General features: G+C 45.9%; 1 protein-coding gene across 2 annotated transcripts; it reads right to left on the reverse strand.

Moving 5' to 3' along the window:
* Positions 1 to 1578: 1578 nt before the first annotated feature.
* On the reverse strand, positions 1579 to 21866 carry RRM2B (ribonucleotide reductase regulatory TP53 inducible subunit M2B). Of its 2 annotated transcripts, none has more exons than XM_017806394.1 (9): positions 21738 to 21866; positions 16906 to 17061; positions 15112 to 15228; positions 14037 to 14170; positions 12350 to 12444; positions 10262 to 10395; positions 6138 to 6242; positions 4332 to 4445; positions 1579 to 3842 (listed from the first exon to the last, which is right to left on the reverse strand). In XM_017806394.1, the coding sequence occupies exons 1-9, from the start codon at positions 21789 to 21791 to the stop codon at positions 3690 to 3692; spliced, it is 1062 nt and encodes a 353-aa protein (XP_017661883.1). In that variant the 5' UTR covers positions 21792 to 21866; the 3' UTR covers positions 1579 to 3689. The 2 variants fall into 2 exon arrangements, with proteins under 2 accessions (XP_017661883.1, XP_017661882.1); XM_017806393.1 differs by lacking the exon at positions 21738 to 21866 and adding an exon at positions 17169 to 17297.
* Positions 21867 to 22065: the final 199 nt, after the last annotated feature.

The raw sequence follows: 22065 nt of genomic DNA on the forward strand, positions 1-22065 counted from the left end.
TGCACATGTGTATTTCTGCTCAGTGCAGTGCGGACAGTGGTCCCCAGGCACACAAGCATCCTCCTGGCAAACACATACTCGGCACACATAATATTAACACATCAGCATCTCCGGCGACTGACTCCCAGAAGGAGCTCTACCTAATATAGCGACAGAAACATTAATATTTGCTGACTCAAGGGCTCCACCAGGAGGGAAAAACAGTCTGGATCATTCCCTAGGAAAGGCTTAGAAGGAAGATGCTCCTCCAGCAGGCTGGGGGCGGTGACTGGCAGGGAGGCCACACTTCCCCTTTCAAAGCTTTCATCATTCAAAGACAAGGATGAGAAATGTGGCAGAAGTGGGTTAGCACAGTGTCAACCGGCCAGGGGCTGGCCACAGATCCAAGGGTGCTGCCACGCACACAGTATCCTCATCTGCTGCTAAAATCTTTACCAATCCAGAAACACTAAGAAAGATGTTGCTAATTGCCCTGCTTTCACCCACTTTCTTTCCTTTTCCAGCAAGGTCTGGGAGTAGCCACTGACCTACCACACTCCACAGTGCTTTCGTGGCCAGAGTGCAGGGCTGGGAGCACACTGTCAGCTTGTGGCTACTGACAATCAAGTCAAATGGCCTCTTGTTAAATTGGAATTTAAAAGGTGTGACTGTACTCATGAGCCTTGGCTCCTATTGTAGCCCCCAGACAGGTTTCTGCTCATCTGACCATTGCAGATATGTTCTTCACCATGAGACAACCCCTCCAGAAGCACCTTCTTTGTCCCGCTGACTATAATGGAAGTCACACACCAGTCTTACTCCAAGCCAGAGCACACAGACCACATATACTGAAGCGACAAATCACAACTTCCCTCACACACCCCCATCAGGCTTTTTTGACTGCGATGGCCACAGCATGAGCCAGACACACAGAGCCAGACCCACCTTGTCCACCAGAGCCCTCACAGGCACATTAGGTTTCTGTCCAAGACCCAGTTCTCCAGACTCTCTCCCACTAGTGGGAGAGGAAGGGATCTTGTGCCCTTCCTGCCTCTGAAGGAGGAACAAAGGGGCAGCAGGAGCAAGACTTTTGACCTGACAGCCTTGAGGGCATCGATACCAGCAGGTGTGAAGCTCTGACAGCTCAGCCCCAGCTGCCCAGTGCTGGGTGCCTAGCCAGCCCCAGCTCAGGGGGCTGAACCCTGCAATGCTGTGCCCAGGCAGTAAGGGTGCCTGCCCTGAGGGCATGATGCTCTTGATATATCAGGGGCCACCCACTCAAAATATATTTTAGCAATCTTTCTTCTTTGAATCTTAGGGACTCCTAGATTTCTCCTTGAGACAAAAAATTTCAGAAAAAAAAAAAAGAAGCAAAAAACCAACCAAACAAACAAAAAAACCCCACTCAAAACATCTGTTTTCTCTCTGGACTGCAAACCCCATTCCCAGAAACAAGAAATAGCAAGTCAAGAGCTCTCAAACCACAAGACAATGTATGGAGCACTCATAACTTTCTCCCACAACCCAAAAGGTGTGAATACCGACTGTCACAGCCCAATTCTATTTTTGGATTTCACAAGGAAGCATGAAACTTGTAAATAAAGGCACGGTTCTCTCCACGCTCACATTTTATTGAAACTATACACATATTTTACACACAATTTGAGTGAGAGCTGTTGTACCAGACTTTGGTATCTCATATACATTTACAGAACCTGAGGACATTGCAGTTTCATATTTGAATACTCTCTATACTCTCATCTTAATTAACAACACTCAAAACAAATGCTTTTTAGTACGTTCAGTGACATAACAGGTTCCATTACTCAACAACAGACCCATTTACAATATTTTCTCTTTCTCCCTATCCACACAGTATTTCCAAAAGGCGCTTGATTTTCCTCTCTGAGTCCACAGTTCTCTTGCAGCTGCAGGACATTAGTTAGGGACACTGGTTCCATCTTTTCTCTGTATTCTCCAGGCTGCCCTCTGCCCTCCTCCAAGTAGCTTATGTCAAATGATGCAGGCTCCTCTCTAGGAAAAAGAAAGCTGTCCCACTTCCACGATCAGTATATCCTCCTGATCTTTTACAGAGACCAAACGGAGTCGGTTTTACTGCTTATTTTTACAGCAGGGACAATTGTTCACTAAGACCTATGCTAAGGCAGTGAACCTGTTTATGAAACTCAGGTACCCAGGGCTATGGCTGATGTGGGCTGACAGGGAAATAACACTTAGACCATCCCATCACCGATAACCCTGGGCTGTCAGCTCACCTCATGCCAGGCCTATCGAAAGCAGCAAAAGATGTTTGCAATGATAAGACTTATAAAAGCTCTCGCACAAAATGCTAACATTATGAAAAACTCTTGGGTTTAATAAAGCAGAATCCTTTGTCTAGCTTGTGTAAACACTCACTTCACCTTTGAAAAGAAATGAGCGCGTCTTTTCGCAGATAAACCATCTACAACTGAATAGTATTCCTTCCACCCCAAGTATCACTGCAGCACGTGAGCCATTCTTCAGTTGCTCCATTCTCTGCATGTGATGTCAAAAAATTACAAACAGCTTTCAGGCACACACTGGAACACACCAAAAACCAAACAACTTCGTAAAATACTGCTAATCCATACTACTTCAAGGTTTGTTTTTGAAAGGTTTAATACCTTCTTCTTCTGTGACAACGGTTCCAATGGTTCACATTAAACCCACAACTTGGTTTACCTTCATACATTATTGGTGCTTCCTTACTGCCCAAGCAGTATGTTTGTAGCACCTCAAGGGAAAATCCCTTGGAAGGATATGTCTTCTCACCCCATCAATGCACAAGTGAAACTGAGGTTTCCCCCAGCATGTCAGAGAAAGATGGACAACACCCAGAGGTGGCTGTTCCAGTGTTAGATGCTGATTACAACTCAGCGCAACTACAGACGGCTTAATAAGGCACTTAATCAGTGAAGCAGGGAAAAATAGACTGCACAAGCCAAAGAACTACAGGATGTGGTTTTTCTCCTCTGTTAATAGGTATGCCTTTTCAAGGATCATTCAAAGTCCACTGACTTGCTCAGTAACAGCTGTAAGACAAATTTTGCATGTATTTGAATTAAACACTTACCAAGAGCCATCACCTTTTCAACCAGAGTAAAACTTTTTTCAGACAAAACCCAGGTTAGAGGGGAGATCAAACTTTATTCCTGGGTTTATAGTTCTGACCTGAATAATGTCTTCCCCCATTCAATTATTACTTTATCTGCAGCAGGATGAAAGGGAAGAGCTTTTACTCAAGACCAAATCTATAAACATGAAAATAATTTATTGCAACATTTATACAGAGTGATACCTCATCTGGTTTTCAGATTAAAATACCATAACATGAGGTAAATATGCAGTTTGCTTTCTTAAAACACTAACAAAGTCTTAAAAAAGTAGTAGTATCCAGGTAATTTTTAAAGACAGCAATGACAGCAGATGAGTCAGGGGAATCTTAAAAAGGCCATCTTTTTACAAAGCCATATAAATTTTTAAAAAATGATCCCCCTCCTTTTTTTTTTTTTCAAATGACACAGAAAGAAATATATTTACTCCTCTGACAAACAACACGAAAACCCAGAAAAAAAAATCCCAGTAGACTCTGATTCCAGAAGATGAAATTAAGTCAACTTCACAGTAGAAAGGGAAACAAGGAGCAGGAAGCAGTCACTATTCATTTATCAAAAATCTGCATCCAGAGTGAAGACATTGTCCATTGTTTCTGCCATAACAGCAAAACGTTGATATTCCGAAACGCGCTTCTCAAAGAAATTTGTTTTTCCTTCCAGAGAAATATTCTCCATGAAATCAAAAGGATTTTCTGCATGAAAGACCTGGGGAAGGAAAAAACTATTACAGTGCTGATTCTGATAAGGAAATAATGCTTTAAAAATAAAAACAAAAAACCAACAAACAAAACAGTCAAATCCCTTCAAACTAGACCATCCCCGCTGCAATATGCTGTCGGATCTATGGACACCTATCTAAGCAAATTCAGTACTGCCACTCCCAGGGGTTTGGTCTGTGGTGAAGTTCACCCGTACAAGTTGCCTGTTATTCTTTGAGGACTGCAGCACTTGAGCACAGCTTACTCTTTCCATTACAAACCTGCCAAGCAGCTGAAGAGAAACAATGGCCTAAACTGTTCTTATTCTTTTAAACAGTGAAGCAGATATATTAATACCATGGTTTCAGCTGTCACCCACAGAAAGTCCATGTGCTAAATATGACCTGCTCCCAGGCATGATAAGAGAGTGCTTTGTGGTGACAGCTTTCCTGGGCTGCACTGGCGGGCCAGCATTCGGGGCAATTGCATCTCTTACCTTTGAGAATCCGAGCTCCATTAGTAACCGGTCTGCGACAAATTCAATATATTGCTTCATCAAGGTGCAATTCATTCCAATCAGACCTACAGGTAATGCCTCTGTCAGAAACTCCTAGAAGTTAAAATACAGGTGACATTTAGATAAATGAAATTTAAGAAGAGAAAGGAGAGAAGACAGTTGTGCTTCACAGTAACACAATTTATGATGTCCCAGGCTCCCCAGGCAGTTGTCTTGCATCACTAAATTCAAAAAGTGTCTTCTGTTTTCAGTAGTTGTTTGTATCTTCCTTTATTTTTAGCATGTTGTTCTGGAAAAGGCACAAGGATTCTTATTTCTGCCCTCTCATCTGCTTTTCCCCACCCCCCCAGCTTAAGCTTCAGTATAAGCTTAAGCTCTAACTTCAATAACACCTACAGACCATAGTAGTGGGACCAGGAATAGATCCAGAAATCACCAGTTTTCCTTGGGTTCCAGACATTATAGAATGAGAGACCAGAGAAGTAGTGATATACGTGCGAGTTGAACCCAGTATGTATATGTTTAGGCACCTGTCAGTGTTGTTGAGATAAAGCTGGGGAATTTGTCATCATCACAGTAGTTAGATGACAACAGAAAAGAAAGACCAAACTAAAATCCTGCCAAACACTCGGCAGTGCAGAAACTTGTACCTGCGGATGGGTAGCACTTCACATGAAAGAACTCGACATCAGTCTCAGAGGGAGTTAAAACCCAGCATGGTACGCATGGCCAGAACAGACCCTGCCTTTTCCCGAGGACAAGCAGAAGAAACAAAGATCCTTAAACGCCCAAGATAAGCAAACTCTTCTCTAAGAGACAGTTGCAGTTGGACTACATAATTGTTTGTAGGTTCCTTCCAACTGGAACTATTCTATTCAATATCAAATAAGACACCCTTTCTTCCCTACTGTCATTGGGGAAGAAACCAGCTACCAGCTTCAGCTTCTCCCAGTTGCCTGACAACTGAATGACAGAATCACAGAATCAGTTTGGTTGGAAAAGACCTCTGAGATCATCAAGTCCAACCTATGACCAAACACCACCCTGTCAACTAGACTACGGCACTGAGTGCCCTGTCCAGTCTTTCCTTAAACACCTCTTGGGAGAGTGACTCCACCATCTCCCTGAGCAGCCCATTCCAAAGTCTTATCACCCTTTCTGCAACGAATTTCTTCTTCCTGTCCAACCTGGCACACCTAAAGACCATGTCTTCTTGTCCTGTTGCTGGTCACCTGTGAGAACAGACTGACCCCCACCAGGCTACAACCTCCTTTCAGGTAGTTGTAGAAAGTGATGAGGTCTCCCCTGAGCCTGCTCTTCTCCAGGCTAAACAACCCCAGCTCCCTCAGCCACTCCTCACAGGACTTATGCTCCAGACCCTTCACCAGCTTTGTTGCCCTTCTCTGGGCCCACTCCAGCACCTCAATGTCCTTCCTGAAGTGACAGACCCAGAACTGGACACAGGTCTTAAAGTGTGGCCTCACCAGTACCAAGTACAGGAGGACAATAACTGCCCTGGTCCTGCTGGCCACAGTATTCCTGATACAAGACAGGATGCCACTGGCATTCTTGGCCAGCTGGGCACACTGCTGGCTCACGTTCAGAAAGTCTCTGACTCTTACTGTTACCATTAAGGAAGATGGAAAGTATAGTATGATGCATCAGGGACTCAGGCCTAAGCCAAGTATTAAATACGGAATCCCAAAAGTTGGAAGAGTAATTTATTTATTTTCACACATCAGATTGGTCCTGCACTGCCCATAACGCTGTCATAGTCAGACTTACCTGCTCAATTTCAACAGCATTAATGATGATCTCCCGGACTCGCTCTTCTGATGGTCTGTTCACTAAATAATGGAACATTAGACAAGCAAAATCACAGTGTAGACCCTGAAATAAGAGAACAATGAAAAAAATAAGTCAGTTTTACCCTCCTTCTCATAGTTTGCTCTTACCCTGAGGCAGCCTCATTTGGATTGAAGCTTCCTAGCCTCCTGCTTCTTTGACAGTCTTGTTGTTATCACCTGTAGTGCACATTTTCAGTTTACAATTAAGTAACATCTCAAATCCAATACATGCCACCTATGCGAAAATAATGCTCAGCATACATGTTTCTCAGGTAAAATTTTGTTGAGGGTTGCTCTGTTGTGAGGGATCCTACACAGAGCCTTGCTAGGTCTCTGCCTCCCATAAGAGATGATTTTGCAGAAAGACTCCTACATCAAGACCTGCACAACTACCTGCAAGTTAAAATAGACTGTTTACATACTCTTCGCTTCAAAATACTTGGTTTAAGTTCTTTCAGTATCATTTCTTCCCTTGATTCTCCTAACAGTATTTTAAGAAAGAAAAATTCAGATTAGAGTCACCAAATCCAAGACTAACAAATCATCTCTGCCCCAACTAATCCCACCTTCACGTTTCACTCAGTTATTCTGCACAGAGCCTCAGAAACTGTGCTCTTTTCCAGGATTTCCAGAAAAGCCTCCAGCCAAGATAAGATAACATTAGGAGATAAGCAATCCCTCACAATACCAGACAGCTACTCCAAGAGGTGCCTCGGTTGCTATTTGACTTGCATGGCTACAGCTTGAGCCTCTGGCTTCAGCCATATCCACCACTGCCAGACTAAAGGAGCACTGTGCTACTGTCTTTCCTCTCAACAGCAAGGTGGTCATAACAGCCAATAAGCACCATGATGGCACATCCGGAGTGAAAACCAGTCAGAAGGATTTGGCAGACTATGGGCTACGAGACAATCCAGTACTACCATTAACAAGGGTCAAAACAAAACCAAGAAGCGAAAATTTTTTTGGAAAGGCTATAAAACCTTTGTGATTCAGGTCATGAAACAGTCCTGAAATACCACAATTTGGGAAATATCCTGCCTCTAGGGACAGCCTTAGCTGCCTGCTGCTGTCATGTCCAGGGCAACATCACTAGCAGGATGCAGGATATGCCTGGCTTCTCCAATGAACCAGTGTGCTCTGTTGACTGGTACTCCCACCATCTTTGCACCTTTCAGAATCAGAGATACACCAGCTCAAGAACAGCCTGGGAACAGAGCCTCCAGCTCAAAAAACATACTGAGTGTTAATCATTTATCTGTTCAGGTGCATCAAAAAACAGTTTGTGCAGCTTTCCACTGTGGATTCTTTTTACTGCTATTGCTTTTGTAACAGCATTTCCTGGTTTTCGGCGCAGGTGCTGTGTGCACCAAGCCTTGCCCTTCATAACAGCACTGCAGTTGGAATTATGCCAGCAGAGCCCAAGAAAAATTCAGTCTTTTGGTGCTCAACTCTGCAGAGAAGCACAGTTACACTCGTTCACCTGTAAGTGATCCTTCTAACAAACAAGTCCTTCCTCACTCAAATGGATCAGTTCATAATAACTCAAGGAAGGTCAAGGCTGGAGAACTGTTTGGTTTTACTTACTGATCATATCACTTTCTTCAAGTGTCTTTTAAAGACATACTGTAAGATGTCTCCTTTCACATCAGTTTATCTAACCCATGAAAATTACTTCCATTACGATAAAGCTCTTTACTCTTTTAGACCAACTCTTTTAAGTTACAACCACTAGCATGCTTATACTGCATACAAAACCGGTCTTTCCACTTTTTCAGTGCTGACAGCAATGTAAGTAGTGTGGTGCACAAGCCTCAACCACAAGCAACAGCTGCCAACTGGCAGGAAGCAGAGAAAGAAAGGGGCACTTGTCAGCACACGGCTTGCCATGTTTGTTGTGATCACACGCAGCCCCTCAGACCCCTCACATCTTAAGCTAAGAAGCACTCCCCTCTAAGGCAGATCTGTAGCTGCCCCTTCCAGGAGATTCTATTGCTGTGCAGCAACACAAGAACATGGAGAGGGTCAGTATCTGCTTCTTCTGCAGCGACCTGCCACAGCTGGCCTAGTGACAGAGGCAGGCGGTTGTCTGCAACCGTCGGAACCCACAACTAGGAGCAAGTGGGGAGTGGTACAAGGAGACCATTTGAACTTGCCTGAAGGCTCAGAGTCACACACTAGCCAGGTTCTTGCTTCAGCCAGCACCCACTACAGTTGGGGACCATGCAATTCCACCCCAGTCCTTGAGCAGCCAGGCCTTTGCCTCCCTTCACAGTAGAGGAAAACAAACATCCCCTTCAATCTAAAAAGTTCACCTTTTTGATAATACTAGATGCATTAGTGTGCTGGGTTTGGCTGTGATAAGAGTTCGTTTTTATTCACAGTGGCTGGTATGTATCTCTAAGATAATACAGAGATGCTTTTGTTATTGCTGAGCAGTGCTTACAGAGCCAAAGCTTTTCCTGCTTTCTGTACTGCCACACTAGTAAGGACTTTGGGGGTGCATGGGAGGTTGGAAGGAGACACAGCTGGGACAGGTGACCCAAACTGACCAAAGGGATATTCCATACCATGTGACATCATACTCAGTATATGAAGTGGGTGGAAAAAGGAAGAAAGGGGGACAGGGGGACATTCGGAGTGATGGCGTTAGTCCTCCAACGTGTAACTGTTACACGTGAGGGGACCCTGCTCTCCTGGAAGTGCCTGAACACCTGCCTGCCCATGGGGAGAAAGGGAATTAATTCCTTGTTTTGCTTTCCTTGTGTGCACAGCTTTTGCTTTCCCCGTTAAACTCTTTTCATCTCAACCCACAAGTTTTCCAGCTTTTACCCTTCTGATTCTCTCCCCGATCCTAACAGTGGGGGAAGGGAGTGATGGATGGCCAGGCCAAACAAGTGGTGGTGAATGGAGTTAAACCCAGCTGGTGGCCAGTAACAGGTGGTATTCCCCAGGGCTCAGTTATGTTATGTTATATATGCTATATATATGTTACTGGCTCCAATGGCCAGTCCTGTTTAACATCTTTATCCATAATCTGGTAAAGGGGATCAAGTGCACCCTCAGTCAGTTTGCAGAAGACACCAAGTTTGGTGGGAGTGTTGATCTGCTGGAGGGTAGGAAGGCAGAGGGATATGGACAGGCTGAATCAATGGACTGAGTACAACTGCATGAGGATCAATAAGGCCAAGTGCTGGGTCCTGCACTTGGGTCACAACAAGCCCATGCAATGCTACAGACTTGGGGAAGAGTGGCTGGAAAGTGGCCTGGTGGAAAAGGACCTGGGGGTGCTGTTTCAGAGTGGCTGAACAGGAAGCAGCAGTGTGCCCAGCTGACCAAGAAGGCCAATGGCATCCTGGCCTTGTCAGAAACAGTGTGGCCAGCAGGACCAGGCAGTGATTGTCCCACTGTACTCAGCACTGGTGAGGCTGTACATCGAATCCTGTGCTCAGTTTTGGGCCTCTCACTACAAGGAGGACATTGAGGTGCTGGAGCATGTCCAGGGAAAGGCAACAAATCTGGTGAAGGGTCTGGAGCAAAAGTCTGATGAAGAGTGGCTGAGGGAGCTGGGGGTGTTCAGCCTGGAGAAAAGGAGGCTCAGGCGTGACCTTATTGCTCTCTACAACTACCTGAAAGGAGGTTGTAGCCAAGTGAGGGTCAGCCTCTCCTCCCAGGTAACAAGCAACAGAACAAGAGGAAACGGCCCCAAATTCCATCAGACAGGGTGTTAGATCAAAACAACTTCATGGAAATTGCTGTCAAGAATTGGAAGAGGCTGTCCAGGGAAGTGGTTGAGTCACCATCCCTGGAGGTATTTAAAAGACATGTGGATGTGGCACTTAGGGACATGGTTCAGAGGTGAACTTGGCAGTGTTAACAGTTGGACTCAGCAATCTTAGAGGTTTTTTCCAACCTAAATGATTTTATGATTCTATAATTATAGCTAGAAGTCTGCTTCTTTCCCCTTTCTCTGTCAACACTATGCATTCTTCATGAATATAATCCTGCCCTTCCCCTGGAAACTCACTTTTCCCAAACAGTATGTAGGACATGCCACATTACCTCATCTCTGCTAATAAGTTCATTGGAGAAAGTCAGTCCAGGCATCAGGCCCCTCTTCTTCAGCCAAAATATAGCAGCAAAGGAACCCGAAAAGAAGATGCCTTCCACTGCAGCAAAGGCAACCACTCTCTCACCTGTTTAACATAACACGTTTTTTGTTAGACACAAATTACTGTATTGCTCATCAGCAAAGATACACCCTCAGACAGACTAATGCCAGAGAGGAACAATCCCCTTGGCAGCACTAGGTGCTGTTTTTGAGCACATCCTTCAGCAGATCCCGAGGTATACAGGGTCTACAAACCCAACAGCACTCAACCACAGGCAACCCCAGCAGAACTGAAGAACGAGGGCACCCACTGAAACTGCTGCGGGTCAGAAGTGAAAGAACATAATTGTGGCCAAGACATTAGTACTCCATTATCTCTTTCTCCTAAAAGGCAGGAAAACGGCTGTGTAACTGACAGACAAACTGAGACAAGACCCAATCTCCTATAAATTAAACAAAAAACCTTATACCTTCTGCTTGTTGAGAATCTAGATAAAACCATATTCTTACAAGAGTAGAAGACAGAACATAATTCATCAAGACACAAAAAACTATTTATGTTATCCCACCTTTCATCCAAGGAAAGTATAGCATTATTGGTTCCAGTTCTCCCTGTTCTCTACAGGTGTGTGTTTCTTCAGACTGCAAGACCATCTGACTGCTTAAAGACACACTATTCCATGTACACTACTTTAAAAAACTTCACAAGATCCTTGGGTATATTCTAACATGAAGGGCTTTTGCACTGTGCTGGTGCCTTTTCCCAGTGAGAACTGCACAGAATTTTGTTTAAAAAAGAAAATAACTGCAAAATAGCCAGACGTCCCACTTCCTCTATGAGATACATATGCCAACTACTGGCTCATCTGAAGAAAGTTAGGAAAAAAACATGGAGAGCAACACAAAAGTATCACAGAAGTTATTACGGAAAGAATTTTTCTGGTAACACTAAAAATCTCCCAGTTTACTTCTATAGAGAAGTGGAGAAAGGCTGCTCATACAATACAGTTTAATGACGCACGAGACCGAGTATGAGTGTGAATGGAATGCACGAAGTTTGGGGGCAGGGAGCGGGGGGAGTGTAGTTTTTTGAGTTAGGGAATGTTCTGATTCCTGGCACACCCCACACTGCTGGGAGCCAAATGAAGGAGATGATGAAGGGGCTCCACACACAGCAAGCAAAGCCAGACTGGGGAAGGAGTGGGACACTCCAGAACAGGACAATGTACAGAAACAAAAAAGAACCCCACTCAAGCAACGGTGTGAACAACAGATGCTGCAAAAGAATGATATTCAGATTTGTTTTGCTTGTCAGGCTGAATCTCTCCACCTCCTATACTTTCTTGAAATATAGAGGATGTTTGGTTTAAAAAATTCACCAGTCCACCCATTATGCATTTCAGCTACAGCCCATCCTTCAGAGTCGACCTTGTAAGCTGAATGCAGAACACTGGAAAGGATGCCCTGTATTGTGCTGATGGAAGCTGAGCCAGTGTCACAGCTCTGAAATGAGATACAAAAATTAGAAACCTGGTTCCAATAGCAAACCAGAAACACCAGCGACAGATGGTTCTTCAGTCTTTTTGTCCAGCCTCAGTCACAAAAAAACCCCCATGGATTTGTCTATGTGGAATGAACACAGAACACAGAAAATGCCTGGACTTCAGCTGCCCAGTTCTGAACACTGGAGTACAAAATCGGAGCCAAGTGGAAGAAATAATCAAAACTAAAAAATAAGGTCTACAAGGAAAAACTGAAAAAACCAGGGTTGTTCAGTACAAAGAAAAAAAAAGACAGAGAATTCCATAAGCATTTTTCATAACACAATTTCAGGGGGTACTGCCACTACTATATTTCATTAGCTGAAGATAAAAACATACATGCTCACTAGAAGTTCCTTCTAGTTCTTTAGTTAAACCAGAGACCCAGAAACCACTTCATCTGTGGAGAACTTCATTTCACGTTCCAAGGGTGCAGCTTACTCACAGAGGATTAGTTTGCAACACGCAACGGAAAAAAGTTTTTAAGAAGCTACACACCAAAAGTGGATTCTCGGTCTTCAATCCACTTCAGAGCCCAGTCTGCTTTCTTCTTGATACAGGGCATTGTTTCAATAGCATTAAATAAGAAATCCCTACAGAAGAAAATAGAGGCAAAATATCAAAACAGTGATTTATGTAAATCTGCCCTTGTTGTCCCTTCTGGCTCAACCAGACAGAGGATCCCATTATGCAAGGCTCTGAACTAACCCAAGTTAAGAGATTATTCCCACCCCAAAGGAGTGATGATCTGTCCTGCATTTGGCTAGGATAGAGTTAATTTTCTTCCTAGTTGCTGGTACAGTGCTCTGTTTTGGATTTAGGATGAGAATAATGTTGATAACACACTGATGTTTTAGTTGTTGCTAAGCAGTGTTTACACTAAGCCAAGGACTTTACAGCTTCCAACACCACCCCACCAGCAAGTAGGCTGGGGGGCATAAGAAGCTGGGCAGGGACACAGCCAGGACAGCTGACCCCAACTGGCCAGAGGGATATTCCATACCATACGATGTCAAGCTCAGAACATGAACTAAGAGGAAAGCTGGCTGGGAGCTGCTGTTTGGGAACTGGCTGGGTATCAGTCGGCAGGTGATGAACAACTGCATTGTGCATCACTTGTTTTGTACATTATTATTATTATTTTACTTTTCCGTCCTATTGAACTGCCTTTATCTCAAACCATGAATTTTAGCTTTTCCCTCAATTCTCTCCCCATACCACTGGGTGAGGGCAGGCAGTGTGGTGATTAGCTGTGTGGTGTTTAGCTGCCTGACAGGTTAAATCACGACATGATCTCTGACAGCAAGGGCAGAGAGAGGCAGATGTGCAGAAAGCAACAAACCCAAGGGCTCAGAGGAGGCAAGATGCAGAGATGGGAAGGGAACTCAAACCCATCCCAGGAGTGCTCACCCACCATACCACACTGCCTCTCAGACTTGAAGCCAGTCACTTCAAGCCTACCCACTGAGCAAAACCTCATTTTGCCCAACTTAACAAAAGGAACTGGATTCCCACACACAGAGACTCTGTTCCCACGATGAAGGGAAACTAAATTTAGAGTTCTCCCACTGTCACCACACAGGATGCCACCACGGAAAACCAAGCTCTGGCTGACCATCACCATGGTGGAGTCTCTGAGGGAAAGTGCTACTTTTCAAATGTATTACTGTTTGGACTAGCAAGTTCTTCAGACAACAAAGGTGATCGGGCTCCCCAAAGAACCCAATCCTTCAAAAATAAGCAGTTCAAGTTGTATGAAAAAGCACCAACAACAAAAATGTCACGAGGATGCAATACATTGATCACAGTATATTACAAACACCAGCTGAATCGTGAGCACTCAATTTCCTCAGGCTAATCCTTTGCTGGAGAGCAAGAACCACAGCAGCATAATAACCATTAGGAGTTTGTCTAACTTTTAACAACATTTCACAGAGTCTGCAATTCTTGCAAAGATTTATACAAATATTAACTAACCTTGTGACACTCTCACATAAGTCTTTTGGTCAGTAATTCTCCTCTGTATTTTGGGGGTCAGGCATGCAGGCCTTGAAAACTTTAAGGAACCTTCCCCAACTCCCCCAGTAAGTCAGTATGAAACAGGAGACATGCTGCTGCCCAAATACGGTGCCATTGGCCTAAGTGACAGATTTCCCATGGGTCTGTAACACATCCAGAGGTTTACCTTTTCTTGGGATCTTTGATGTAGGTGTCTATGAGCAAGCTGTACATCTCTGAGTGAACATTCTCAATGAGAATCTGAAAGCCATAGAAACAACGAGCTTCTGGGATCTGCACCTCCTGACTAAAGCGTGCCACCTATCAAAACCAGAAACATGACAATGAGTACAGTAAAACAGTCCTGCATGACACTACTCTGAGCTTAAGGAGAGACAAAAGATCTCTGCCACAAAGACAAGATGGGAGCAGTTCAGTCCTACTTTGTTCAGAGGTATGTCAATAGCACAGGTGTAGTGTAGAGGAAAATAAATCAAGTTAGCTAGAAGTAAATACATCTCTTACATATATTGGACAGAAAGCTGAAGCATGAGAGCATACATATACAGGAGTAGAACAGCAAAATATTGCAATGCTAAACATTTCATACTGAACAAAGCCTCAGACTTTTTGTTGGTCTTTAAAAAAATAAACAATATGACATAAGACATGTTCGTGCAATATGTGCACGTATATTCTACACATTATAAACATTCGAGATTTAAACTGGGCATTTGCAGACAGATACCACTGCTAACCTGTGGCGAGATATTCTCCAGCCCAGAACAGACTGCAGCAGAAAGACTTCCCCACCTTTCTAACAGCACTCACCTGCAGCCCTGAAAGGTCCTAGGATGCCATTCAGTGAGAGCAAAATGGATTTTACCAAAATGGGCCGTACAGATCATGGCACAGCCATGGTCTGTATTCACTGCTTCCCATTCAACATGAGTACAGGAAGAAATGTGGGGATCTATTAAGTCATTCAGAAATGTGCATCAACACAGACAAGCAGGGGCTGAATTTAAAAACAGTACCCAGAGTAATGTGATTTGGAGTCCTGATGACCCCAGTTGACCCAATTTAAATCAAATACTGCTCCCAGAAGAACAAGCTGCTTGTTCCCCTTGGCAAAGGTGATGTGGAAAGGAAAAAAAGTACACACCTAATAAAGCTATGCATTAATGTGAGAAAGCTAAAATGAAAAGTCAATTTGCCAATAAAATGAGTAAGCATTCAATCCCTCTGTAAATCTTTCTCACCAGGTTTTCATTTACAATTCCATCACTGGCTGCAAAAAATGCCAGAACATGAGAGATGAAGTATTTTTCATCTGCTTTGAGCTTGTTCCAGTGAGGAAGGTCCTTTGACAAATCAACCTAATAAAAAAAAAAAGAAAAACATTATTGGACTTCTGAGTTTGTCATTCTGTAAGAACAGAAGCAGCCCAGTCAAATGACCGAGGCAGAGTTTTGGCATTTGCTCTCAAATCTTTACATGCAGAGAATTTAAATACATGTGGCTGTAAAAGACAACAGACACACTGAAGTACTGCTGTCTCTCTCTGCAACAGTAATATCATGTGCTTGTTTCACAGCTTGTGCTTTTGTAACATGGAATAAAAATCAGTGTCTATTAAATAAATAGATCAGATTTTGAAAAATATTACTATCTTTTTGTCATGAGTATGAACATGCACCAACAAGCAGAGCTCACTCTGAGGCATTTAAACTTTACTTGAAATAAATGCTGATACTCCAAGCAAGCTATACCCAAGTGTGCCAAAAGATGGCCTGAGGGGACTTTTGCCTTTGGCAGGTGTTCAGCCTCCATCCTGTTGAAGAACCACATGGAGCAAATGCTGTGCAACTGCTCTTGTCTACCAGACCAAACTCTAGACATAGCAGAAAACCACAGCTTCCTTCCCATGGGCCTTTTTTGTTTGTTTGTTTGTTTGAGGGATTTCTGAACCACAGGAACAGTTAAGTAGGGCCAGGTGTGAAAAATACAGAGGCCTAAAAACTTATATATATATATATACACACGTGTGAATATAAACATGTACACTTATACATGTGTCTAAAAACACATACAAACCAGTTTTACAGGTAACTTTCCAGTTCGTTTGGAAATGCACTCATGGATGGTAGGACAGTGTAAGAAGGAACCAGTAACACAGTAAAAGGGAAATGCTGATGAGGCAGGAGTTCAAATGCTTTTTCTTTAATGCTTTAAATCAACGTTTGCTGCAACAGGGCAGCAAGCCTTCCAGGCAGGCAATGGAATAGTACCTCTATGAACCACTGCTCCTCATCATCCCAGGACACTTTCTGGTCTATTTAGAGCCTTTCACTTCACTTCTCTGCAGTTGCAGATCACTGCTCACAAACAAGCAAAGGCTGCATAAGCTTAGAGTTGGAACAAGCAGCTTCCCTTGCAGATAATCTCTCCAAAGCAAAGCAGTGTTCAGAAGTCTCCACTGCTGCAAGGACAGCAAACCAAGTACTGCTCAGGTCTGGCTAACCAGCAGCCTCAGGGAAGAACTTACAGCTGGCATTGTAACACAGGGCAAGCATCTCACCAGAACAATCAGGAGTCACTTAGAAGCATTTTTAGCAAGTGTCTCTGATTAACACAATCTTTCTGGAAATTAGGTGCCTAACATTAAAAACCAGAATTCACCTGAAATTGCCCAGAATATCTTACAGGGCAAGGAGTTAGTTGCAGGCTCAGACATCACAGCAGGGTAGGAGCTATGTGACCACAGTTCAGAGCTATCCAGCCTAGAGTCACTCTATAACCAGAGGAGCAACCCAGGATACAACTCCACCTCATCTTAAAGCAAACACCTAAATTAGCTCTGCTGAATTGCCCTGTGGAAGCAGCTTGCTTTCCACTGTCCATGAAGGGAGTTCTGTTTTGGTGCTGGCATCCCTTGTTCTATGCCATTAACTCCAATCCTTACAACACAGAAGCCAGCGGCAGAGCTGGGAAAGGAGCACCAGGACACCAGTGGTCTGAGTGCCTTGTGCCAACCCACTGGCCCCAGGGCTCACCTCTTCTGCTGTCCAAAAGGAGGCCTGAGCCTGCTTATACATCTTCCATATGTCTGGGTACTGGATGGGGAAGATGACAAAGCGGCGGTGATTCTTCCTGAGAAGAGGCTCCTCATCAAGGTCCAAGCCATTTTCAGCAGCACTCGGTGGGGAGCTCTGAAAATAAAGCACAGTTCTGGTTAAAGTTACCATGACCTATTCCTCTTCTTCCCCACATCCCAAAGGTGTGGTTCAAAGGCCACCCATGTCAAACAGACACTCACCTGCCCTGTCCCTGGGGTACCTGCCCCCTTGCCCTCCATCTGTGCTCCTGGGGCAGCAGCACTGCCTGTCCACCGGCTCTTTCCAGCACAGCTCACACCAAACACCCTCTCCCAGCTGTGCCTGTGCCAGGAAGTGCCTGACACCTGTGTGCCAAAGACAAAGCCTTTCTGCAACACGAGGAGGAAATCTGCCCTGGGAGACAACATCAGCTGCAGTGGTACTCACACATGTGTGAGGTCACCACTCAGAGCTGCAGCCCACAGCAAGCACAGCTCCACCAGGCTCATCGCCCAGGGTACCCCACAGACATCTGCTTTACACTGAGCCACTGGGGCCTGGATGGACTTGCTTAAAAATGCCATGAGATCACAGAAACTAATTCCAACTGATAGAGGACAGCCCTGTGCCACAGCGAGTCTCAGCATGGAGGTTCGTGTATGCAACCCTGTAGTGTGCAGAGGGCAGCCCACACACCACTGTAGGCTGCTCTGGAGGCTCTCCCTCAAGGGCCAATATGCAGCTGTGTGACTCTCTTTCCAACAGCTGGTAGCAGGAAAACCTCTGCCTGGAGTCACTCATCTCCACCCTGATCCTTCTGTGGGCTCCCAGAGAACACATGAGCACAGCTCTTCCTCAGAGAGCTCCCAGCCTGGCCAAAATGGGGACAGCTGACATTTAGGAGGCAGGCCAGTGAAAGGCAGCACAGAGAGGGCACTCTATGAGCAGGGCCTTCACCTCACCTCCAGCTGAGGACATCTACTGCCAGGACCAATTCCAGGCAGCATTCTACCAGGCACATCAGCAAGCACCTACTAAAGACAACAATTGTGAAGAGCTATCAGGACAGCATACTGCAACCTCTCCAGAAGGGCTGGAGAAGTTTAGCCAGCAAGATGCCTTTCAGGGTCAGTTCCAAGATCCCACTGACACTGCTGTAGAGGATAACCAACCACAGGTAGTATATGAAGTATTACACATAATACAGCAGGAAAGGGGAGCTAAAGGTTTTGAATACCATTGTTACTACCCTCCTAGGAGGTGCCAAAGTCCTTTCCCTACCCATCTGCTTGTAACAACTCACATAATAAAAAGTAATCCTGTAGTTCAACTTGGAAAATACTCTACTTACATTTTTTTTATTTATATAGCTACTTACATTTTAAGAAAACAAATAAAACCCAAACACACATTGCAAAACTGGCATAGGCACCACAGATTCCTAAAGAAAACGTATCAGGAAGCATATTCTGGGTTACAATTTTACCACTTTATTATATTTTTAAGTATTATTCAACTACATGAGACAAATTTCCCAGCATCATCTTGCCAAGTCTCTGCTGAAGACCATGAGAATGCAAGACCTTTTGTATTTCCCAGGACACAGAGATGATTTCAGTAACCCACTGGAAGAATTTGGGCTCAGTGGGGATGGCACCTTGTCTTAGCATACACCTTCTCAGGGCCTGCCAGGCAGCCAACATCTCGATCTGCTTCTGCATCTATCATCATCCTTAAAAATGGAAATGCTGCAAAAGTCTTCCTTGTTAGCCCAGCCACTGCTGGCTCATAGACAGCAGTGGTCCACCAGGACCCCCAGATCCTCCTCCACAGTGGCCCCAGCCTGTACTGCTGAAGGGGGTTATTTCTCCCCAGGTGCAGGACCCAGCGCTTGCCTTTGTTGAATTTCAGATAATTCTGCTCTGCCCATCTCTCCAGCCTGTCGAGGTCCTTCTGAAGGACTGCACAGCCCTCTGGGGTGTCAGCCACTCCTCTCAGTCATGTGATGTCAATGAACTTGCTGGAGAGGCATCTGCCCCTTCATGCAAGTCATTGATGAATAAGTCAAACAATACCGGGCCCAGTATCAACCCTTGGGAGACACTACTAATTATAGGCCTCCAACTCTGTGCCACTGATCACAACCCTTCAAGTTCTGCCATTCAGCCAGTGCTCAATGGCACCTCACTATCCACTCATCCAGCTCATGCTTCCTGAGCTTGCCTATGAGGATATCATGGGAGACACTGTCAAAAGCCTCACTGAAGTCTAGGCAGACAAAATCCAATGCTCTCCCCTTGTCTATACAGCCACTTGTCCCATCATAGAAAGCATTCAGGTTGGTTAAGCTTGATTTCCATTTGGTGAATTCCCACTGACTGTTCATGATAACTGTCTTCCACGTGCTTAGAGGTGGCCTGAAGATTCCATCACCTTTCCAGGGATTCAGATCAGGCTGACTGGCCTGTAGTTTTACAAACTGTATAAAAAAATTTTTTTAATTTTTTGTTGTTTTGGGCTTTTAATTTTGAAAAAGGACGGATCAGCCACAGAAACTACACCATACTGAAACCTCCCACTCAACCTACATCTGACCTCCACTATCCCCTTCCAGAGTGGAGTTTTACAGGCAGGTTCCAAGTTGGCAGGCAGGCAGCTGCTAGTTACAGGACAGTCTCATCTCTCTCCATTTTGGTTCCCATTCCTCTTAGCAAAAGTTTTACCAGAGTAATACTCGTTACCTAGCCTGTTAACACAGGCATGTACCAACATGTCTTGGCACAACTCAGCTGAAAATTCATGGAAGATCTTCTCTAACTCAATTTCAGATGCATTGCACATTCTGGTCACTGCTGGGAATTCTGAGCAGCCACCACCTCATGCTGAAGGAGCACAATGGTTTCCCAGCCCTGCCTTCCTGGCTCCACAGGGCACTGGCAGGGGTATGAGGAGCAGGAGAAAGTAATAGTCACTAGGTCAACACTGCCCTCAATCTGCACCCCAGATCTTTTACTTAATCCTATGATGGCACATAAAACAGTTAACACTTACCACAGTAACAAAGGGCATCCAGTTTATTATGTGTATGTGCTTCACCCTGTTCAGACAATGTGACTCAAACACATAAAAGAGCTGAAGCTGGTGGGCACAGGCCAACCCACGCTCTAGCAGGATCAGCCACAGCACATTGCTCAGGACCACATCCAGATGAGGTTTCACTATCTCCCCCTTCAGAATAAACAACTCTTTTCTTACATGGAAATGGAACCTCCTGTGTTTCAGTGTGTGACCAATGCCCCTAGTCCCATCATGGGACACCACTGAGAAGCACCTGGCTCTGTTTCCTTTATTCCCTCCATCAGCTATTTACACACTCACAAGAGCCTCTGGAGTCTTTTCTTCTCCAGGCTGAACAGACCAAGCACTCACAGACTCTCTTCATATGACAGATGCTGCAGTCTCTTAATCATCAGCTCTTTGCTGGACACACTCCAATACATCATATCCCACTTATTCTGCAACTGCTAGAAACAAACTCTTCTGCTGATGACAATAAAGCAAATGGACAACAAAGACTGCTTAGTGGTACCAAAATTTCTTCCATTAATTTCAGAATCAGCAAACTAGGAAATAATTAACATATTTACAAACATACAATCATCACCCCACAGCAAGAGCTGTTGGGCTACATGTGCAAGTATCACAGTTACATGCTGCGTATCAGCTGTAGCCAGGGAAAAAGCTAAAGGTGCTGGCAGAGCCAGCACTGTGATGTGGCACATACCATGAACCCTAGCAAGAGGCCGTACATGCATTCCATGAGCTCCCAAAGCATTCAGGCTAGCTGTAGGCAGTGCAAGCCATGCTAGCAGGGAGACTGGGAAGACCACCAGCATTCCTGGGAGAGACGGCTTGCGCTGTACAGCCTCTGAGGAGCACAACACCCACCCACTGGTTCCACACATCGAGGGCATGCACAGGACCGACTGCCATGTGCCTCTCCACTGTGGGTACAGCATGTCACTGTTCAGGGGGAAACATTAAGGGGCTTCTTAGGCTTGTATTTAACATGGCACACCTGTTTTTGGAAATGAGTACTGATGAGACACAAGGGTTTCAGAAGACCACACGGTTTCCCTTGACCCTCGCACACCCCGGCCCGGCTTAGCACGGTTATACTGGGGAGACACCAGAACGGAGCTGAGACACCTCCCAGGGGCGGACCCTCCTGGTACACAGGGCCTGGGAAGCCAGGTCCGCCACCAACATCCACACCTGCCGCCGTGGCAGCTCAGAGCAGAGGGGGCGAGCTCTGCCTTCCCGGCTCCCAGCAGGCGCAGCTCTGCAAGCCCAGACGCTCCGGGGCGGCAGGACCGGCGCTGCCCCGTCCTGTGCCGAGAAACCCGTGGCCTCCCGGGGCAGGTCCGCATCCTCCGCAGGTGCTGCCAGCGCTCCCTGCTCCCGATCCCGGCTAGCGGTCCGCATCCCCCGAAGGCGCCGCCAGCGAGGTGCCCGAAGGCTCCGGCCCTGCCGAGCCCGGGCGGGACAAGGGCGCGGGGGCGGCCCCGTGCCCCTTCCAGGGCTGTCCGTGCCAGCAGATCGCCGGGGTGGGCGGAGGTGCCCTGGGTCCCCCCGAGGCGGCCCGGCCCGGCCCTCCCCTGCGGGAGGCAGCGCAGCGCCCGGCGGTGCGGGAGGCCGCGGGCCCGGCCAGGCCGGGCCGGGCGGCGCTGCCGCCGCTCCCGGAGCCCCCGCCCGCCCGCGGCCCCGCTCACGGCCCGGCCCGGCCTTACCTGCTCCGGCCCCGCCGGTTCCCGCAGCGCCGCCGGCCCTCGGCACTCGCCCATGGCCGGCGGGACTGCACCACAAGGGGCGGTGGAAGGGGAATGGCCGCGGCCGCTCCGCCCCCGGGGACGGCTCGGTAACTGCGTAACACACAGGCAGCTTGTCAAGGGCCTGTGAGCGTGCGTATGATTAATATTTGTTTCTGTCCCTTCTTGCAAGCTGAGAGATCTCATCCAGAGCTGGGAACCATGAGAGTTCCCTGGTTTCCTCTTCCCTCCTCATCCCGAAGGTGGCCAGGCCCTCGGGCACCTTTTCTGTAGACATGTGAGTCCTGTA

Source organism: Lepidothrix coronata, unplaced genomic scaffold, assembly GCF_001604755.1.
Source record: "Lepidothrix coronata isolate B3197 unplaced genomic scaffold, Lepidothrix_coronata-1.0 Scaffold15, whole genome shotgun sequence".
Lineage (NCBI taxonomy): Eukaryota > Metazoa > Chordata > Aves > Passeriformes > Pipridae > Lepidothrix > Lepidothrix coronata.

Excerpts from the sequence above, each read along its gene's own strand:
- RRM2B (XM_017806394.1), bottom strand. The coding sequence starts at position 21,791 with ATGGGCGAGTGCCGAGGGCCGGCGGCGCTGCGGGAACCGGCGGGGCCG. Across the intron at positions 12,445-14,036 it reads ATCAAAGATCCCAAGAAAAG|GGATTTCTTATTTAATGCTA; the intron begins GTAAACCTCTGG and ends TTTCTTCTGTAG. Across the intron at positions 3,843-4,331 it reads TGGAGCTCGGATTCTCAAAG|GTCTTTCATGCAGAAAATCC; the intron begins GTAAGAGATGCA and ends TTCCTTCCCCAG.